The sequence below is a fragment of the Chrysochloris asiatica genome, unplaced genomic scaffold, assembly GCF_000296735.1.
Source record: "Chrysochloris asiatica unplaced genomic scaffold, ChrAsi1.0 scaffold00125, whole genome shotgun sequence".
NCBI lineage: Eukaryota > Metazoa > Chordata > Mammalia > Afrosoricida > Chrysochloridae > Chrysochloris > Chrysochloris asiatica.
In genome coordinates this window covers 378,448-384,967 of record NW_006408643.1, presented here as the reverse complement: position 1 = coordinate 384,967, position 6,520 = coordinate 378,448, and the positions used below count along the sequence as shown (strand labels likewise).

The 6,520-nt window shown below is 49.3% G+C and overlaps 1 protein-coding gene across 1 annotated transcript; it reads left to right on the top strand.

The window, feature by feature from the left end:
• The first annotated feature begins 2,110 nt into the window (after positions 1 to 2,110).
• On the top strand, positions 2,111 to 4,832 carry CLEC4G (C-type lectin domain family 4, member G). Its single transcript, XM_006868992.1, has 9 exons — positions 2,111 to 2,165; positions 2,469 to 2,576; positions 2,857 to 2,910; positions 3,020 to 3,082; positions 3,246 to 3,350; positions 3,673 to 3,762; positions 3,957 to 4,105; positions 4,193 to 4,308; positions 4,694 to 4,832. Exons 1-9 carry the CDS (start codon positions 2,111 to 2,113, stop codon positions 4,830 to 4,832), a joined length of 879 nt encoding a protein of 292 aa, XP_006869054.1.
• The last annotated feature ends 1,688 nt before the right edge of the window (positions 4,833 to 6,520 follow it).

The window sequence follows — 6,520 nt, the reverse complement described above, 5'->3', positions numbered from 1 at the left end:
GTTGTTAGATGCCATCAAGTCAGTACTGACTCATAGCAACCTTATGCACAACAGAACAAAACACTGCCCCGTCCTGGGCCAACCTCACAATTGTTGCCACACTTGAGCCCATTGATGTTGCCACTTTGCCAATCCGTCTCACTGTGGGTCTTCCTTTTTTTTTCTGACCCTCCTCATTACCAAACATGATATCCTTCTCCAGTGACCAGTCCCTCCTGACAATATGTCCAAAGTATGAGAGACTAAGTTTGGCCATTCTGGCCTCCAAGGAGCACTCTGGCTGCACTTCTTCCAACACAGATCTGTTGGTTCTTTTGACATCCCATGGCACTTTCAATATTCTCCTCCAACACCATAACTCAAAAGCATCAATTCTTCTATGGTCTTCCTTATTCATTGCCTAGCTTTTGCATGTATATGAGGTTGTTAAAAATACCATGGCTTGGTTCAGGCGCACTATTATTGTATCACAAACAGCATTGTACCTCATGACTGCTGTTGATAAGTTCTGTTTGAAAATGAATGTGATGCCATTCCTCTTCAATTTGTCATTCCCAGCATAGCAAACCATGTGATTGTCAGATTCAAAATGGCCAATACCAGTTCATTTCAGCTCACTAATGCTTAGGGTATCCGTGTTTATACATTCCATTTCATTTTTTTTTTGGACAATTTCCAGTTTTCTCAGATTCATACTTTGTACATTCCATGTTCTGATTGTTAATGGATTATTACAGTGGTTTCTTTTCATTTTGAGTTTGTACCATCAGCAAATGAAGGTCTGGAGGGCTTTACTGCATTTGCATTGTCATGGCCAACTCTATTTGAGGAGGCAGCTCTTCCCCAGTCACATTTTGAGTAACTTCTAAACTAAGGGCCTCATTTTCTGGCTCTATATCTGACAATATTCCGGAGCTCTTCACCATGTTTCAGTTCAACATTCTGGCACTATCTGACAGTTTCCACTGTTATTCAAAAGGTTTTCAGTGACTAGTTATTCAGAAGTAATCTCTCCTTCTTCCTAGTCTGTCTTTGTCAGGAAGCTTAGCTGAAACCTGTCCACTGTGGGTAACCCTGCTGATATTTAAACTATCAGTGGCATAGCTTCCAGAATCATAGCAACACACAAGCCACTACAGCATGACAAAGTGACAAACGAGTGGTGGGTTGACAATTTAGTGGCACCAATTTTGTGACTTACGTTGCCTTACTTTCATAAATTTTTCATCACAAATTTCCATCACCATAAACAGAATCTCAATGTTTTCTAAACAATAACTTCCCCTTTTTTATTATGGTCTTTGTTTAATGACTGTCTTCCCTCACCTCTCCCAAGTCCCAGCATGTCAGCTTCAAGAAGAAAAGAATGTATTACATCTATTCACTGATGTGCCTACGTCAGTGCCTGGCACATAGTAAGTGTTCAATAAATCTTTGCTGAAAGAATAAGTGAACATCTAGTATTGTTTATGTGCCTAGGATGGTCTGAGGGTTTGACATACATTACCTTGTTTTATTATTACAACAACCATTTGAGGAAGGCCCTGGACCTGTCATTGCCCCCCTTTCACAGAGGAGAAAACTGAGGCTTTTAGCAGCTACACACCTGCCTGAGTGTCTCTCCTCCCCACATCTCCTGCCCACTGGCAGAGTCAGCAGTTTTGCTGGCCACCACGTCAACAAACATTTCTTACCTCCCTTGGGATCAAGAAAGATGGTGGGCATCTGCAGTGGGAAGTGGTTAAGAAGGGAAGCTGTGCTGGCCTAGGGACCTGACTTGAAGAAACTTTAGCAGGAACCAGTAGAGGCTAAAAATGGCGGGGTGCCACATGTTCCTGTTGGGAGGAAGTCCAGTCAAGTCCTATAAAGATGAAGACTAAGTTCCAAAGTGATGCCCCAGCCCTAGGACACAGCTGCCCAGCCAGGGAGGCTGTAACTGCCCTTCCCTCAAAGCCAGTCCAGCCCAACAAGGGCGGAGCTCTGCAGATGGTCTCCGGCTCCCTGGTGCCAGAAATCAAGACCAAGGAGATGCGAAGGAAGGAAGTGGGCGGAGCAGATTGGGGCTGGAGCTAATTAATATCTATGCCCAGGGCTGGGTGCCCACACTGCCATGGACAACTCCGGGTACAGAAAGTGGAATGACAACTCTGAAGATGTCCCCAGAGGTATGTTTGATCAGGCTGCCTCTCTGGTCCCCTTCTGGAAACTTCTCTGGTCCATTGTATGGAGTTTGATGAGGGCCAAGAGGAAGAGCTAAGAAGGGTCTAGGTACTGGGTTCAGGAGAGCCACCACCGGCCCTAGAGCCAGGTGGTCCTAGGTTAAAATCACTTAGAGACTGGGTGATGGGAACCTCTCTGAACCTGAATTTCTAGGAAAGGACATAAGTGTCCAGGGCTCAGTCCAGGGGGATCCAGGAATCTGGGTTGACCCTGGTACAGGGAGTTCATGAGTCTACCTATGTCACCAGGACACTGGGCATGCTGGGAGCACTGGAGATATAAGTCCTTGGCGAAACTAGCTCCTGTGGTCGTCTTAGGCCTATGGGTCCTGGTTTTGAGCATCCTATTGTCCAAGGGTAAGGACCTACTCTAGGATGGGGGAATCTGCATGCTACCTCCCTGAGAACATGCTCACTAGCTGGGTCCCAGACCCTTGCCTGGGAATGAGTTTGTGAGTTCTGTAAATGCACTTGCCTGAGTATGTGTGCATGTTCCCCTGTGTGTTTTTCTTCTCTCCGCGGCTTGAGTGCATTCTATGTCTGCCTGCACTTTCTGGATATCCCGAGACTGGGGTCCTGGCACCTCCAAGCGGGGTTCCCGAGTCTCCAGGCTCGCCTTCAGCACTTCCTTCCTCAGCCTCCAAGGAGCGCGGGGAGCTACTCGACCATCAGGACCTGCTGAAGGCAAACGGTGAGTTTGGGACGGTGGTGTCAGGTCCCCGGGTCTGGCCCTAAGATAGGGAAAGTTTTCCCCTGAATTCCCACGGTGACTCCTTCGTGTATGTGTGCGTGTGTTCCAGCCTCGAAGCAAGCGACTACGTTAGAGGTTCTACAAAAGAAGGTCGGATCCTGCAGGACGTCTTGTGAGCCGAACACTGGTTCAAACTTGAGGCTTGAGGGACTGTGGTTTGTGGCCAGGCGGCTGAGAGTAGCATTCCGGGAGTGGGAGGGGCTTGTGGTAAATAAGGGTGGGGCAGGCTGCTCTCAGGCCTCGCCCTTGCTCATCCTCTTCTTCCATCTTTCCAGGCTCTGAGGCGCAGGCGCAGCTGCAGACCACACAGGCGGAGCTCGGGGTGGCACAGAAGACGTTGCTGGAGCAGGGGAACGCCCTCAGTGAGCTGCGTGAACGCGGTGAGGACGAGCAGTGGCCACCACCCTAGATCCTGACCGCGGCCAGACCTGACCAGACCCTCAGTTTACCTCCCAATCCCACTGTGACTCTGTTCGACCCCATCCTGTGTGCCTGTCCTCTCCCGCTGTGCTCTGACCTTGACCACAGTTCCCAATCACCACTGGACCCTACTTACTCTAACCGCCCTTGATCTCGGTGTCATTGTTGATGCTGGTGCGGACCTCGACGGTTCCCTCTGACGTGGGTCCCGACCATTTCCCAGACAGGACTCTGCTTCTGAGTCTGACCGCGGTTATAATCTCGGCTCCCCTGGCCCCACAGTGACCAAGGATGTGGCCCAGGCGTGCAGGGACCATGAGGACATCCGCAGTGAGCTGCTCCGAGCACTGGAGTCCGCCAAACTTGGGAACCGTGAGCACTGCGGGGGGCACATGGATGTTGCACATGGGCCTCTGGGTCCCTGATCTTTCGACCTTATATTTTGGGGTAGACGACCCGGTTCTCTGGCACCAGCTTTGGGTCCTGGGGTCTAGTTCACCTTATTCTCTGGGTCTGTCCCACTTTGGCGTGGAGGGATTGTTCTTGAACAGAGTCCATCCTCACAGACACCTGCGAGCCGTGCCCCACGTCGTGGATGCCATTCGAGGGCTCCTGCTACCTTTTCTCGGATACGCAGGTCAAGTGGGAAGCTGCGCAGAAAAGCTGCGTAGACGCTGGCGCGCATCTGGTGATCGTGGGGGGTCTGGAGGAGCAGGTGCGTCACGGGCTAGGGAAGCAGCTGTGCACCTGGGGCCGGGGGCTGGGCGCGAAACTGCAGTCTCCAGTCTCCTCTCCTTCTTAGACCTTCCTGACAGCGAACACGCGTGGATTCGGCTACTGGCTGGGTCTGAAGGCGGTGCGACACCAGGGCAAGATCCAGAGCTATGAGTGGGTGGACGGCGTGCAGCTCAACTTCAGGTGAGAGAGAGGCTCCCCAAGACTTTGAGAAGCGGGCAGTTCAGGCCCCTGGGAGATGCTGTGGCCTGATTTCAGGGACCCTTTTCCTTAGGGCAGTTCAGGCTAGACTTCCGGAACGGGCTGAAGAAAGTGTATCCCAGGAGCTCAAATTACACTCGTAGGGTCCCTACAGTTTTGTGCTGACTAGTCAGTTCCAACTCATAGGGACCCTGTGTTTCAAGAGCTGCTGGTTGGTTTGAACTGCTGACCTTGCAGTGAACAGTTCAGTGCCTCTCCTACAGCGCCACACCAGGGCTCAGGGTGCCTAGGTTAGACCCAAGAAATAACCGGCTAGGCTCTGGGAAGGAAAGCTGGATCTTCAGCAACACGCTATCCTACCCTGCAGCCACTGGAACGTGGGTGAGCCCAATGACTCGCGGGGGGTCGAAAACTGCATCATGATGCTTCGAACGGGGCTGTGGAATGATGCACCGTGCGACAATGAGAACGACAACTGGATCTGTGAGAAAAGGCGCAAATGCTGACCTGACCCTCTCACACTCTGTAGCCACGCCTACCTCGATCAATTTCCCCGCCCACCCTTTGGATCCTCTACCTAACCTCAACAAAGTCAGTCTGTCACTGGCCCTTAGGACCATTTTCGTCAGCTTCCAAATCTCATTTCTAGCACCTCCGTTTAGGGTATAAGACTTGGGTGCTTTGACCCCACCTCCCTTCCTAACAGTTAGGTCAACTCAAGAATGGAGTTGTTTGTTGTCCCTGCATTTCCCCCCAGACTAGGTAATCTTCAAAGCCCAAGGGAGCATCAATAAATATTTGAGAACTTAATCTTGGCTTCTGTTCTAAGCTTTACATTATTCCAGCGCCTCTCTTAGGATTCCTGTGAGTGGCCCCAGACCTCTTTGTTGTCCAGTCAGTTCCAACTCATAATGACTCTATATAGGGTTCCCGAGGAGCAGTTGGTGAGTTTGGACCACCAACCTTGCGGTTCGAATCTACACAGAGGCATATTGGAAGACAGGCCTGATGGTCTGCTGCTTAAAATTTCAGTCACTGAAAACACTGCTGATACACACAGAGGCACTATTCTGACACATGTAAAGGTACCATGAGTCTGGGTCAACTCAAGAATAACTGGTACTGGTGATCTACCCATGCCAGGAGGCCTTGGAAGCATCCCTCTGGCAAGGGATGCAGAGTTAGATCAAACAGACTCCTCACCAGAGCCTCCCCCATCACAGGAAAACAATGCCAGGGCTCTGGGTCCATTTCTTCAGCATCCTCTTCTACATCATGGTTGGGAGATGGCTGCTACAGTTCCAAACATCACATTTTTGTCTAACTGTCTTCACAAACAAGCACAAGGGAACTCCTTCTAAATAATCTGTTTTGTTTTAATATTTATTGTAAATATATACAATGTTAAGTGCCATCAAGAATGTTCCAACACATAGTGACCCTATATGCAACAGAACAAAATACTGGCCCATTCTGTGCCATCCTCACAATTGTTAACACTTGAGTCCATTGTTGCTGCCACCGTATCAATTCATCTTGTTGGGGGTCTTCCACTTTTTCACTGACCCTCCACTTTGCCAAGCATGATGTCATTCTCCAGGGTCTCTATGAGTCGGAACCAACTGTACAGCACTTAACAACAACAACGATGCTCTGCCACATTCATGAATACGGTAGTAACAAAGGTAATATACAGCATGTACAAATATCTTCTGTCAAACCTTTCTATATTCGTGTGTGTACTCCCTCCACCTGTTCAGCCTGTATCTGTCCACATGTCTAACTGTAGATCACTGTTATTGCAGATTGTGCTTTCACAGTTTTTACCTATAGTTAGAATTCTCCCACATATGTAGTCTGACATCAAAGGGTATCCACATCTAGAACATCGTTTGCCAAGGGGGAGTGGGCGGCTTGAAACCACTTAGGGTTTTCAAAGATAAGAGTGTGTTCTACCCATGTATTCACCAGAGTTAGAAATGTTGTGTGCTTATTCTTGACATGAAAGATGTGTACATTGCATCGTATGTAATTCTACATGAAAGAAAAGTGGAAAAGGAGATCATAAACAAATGTTGTTGTTGTTAGGTGCCATTGAGTCGGTTCTGACTCAAAGCCACCCTGTGCACAATAGAACAAAACACTGCCTGGTCCTGTGCCATCCTCACAATTGTTACGCTTAAGGCCATTGCTG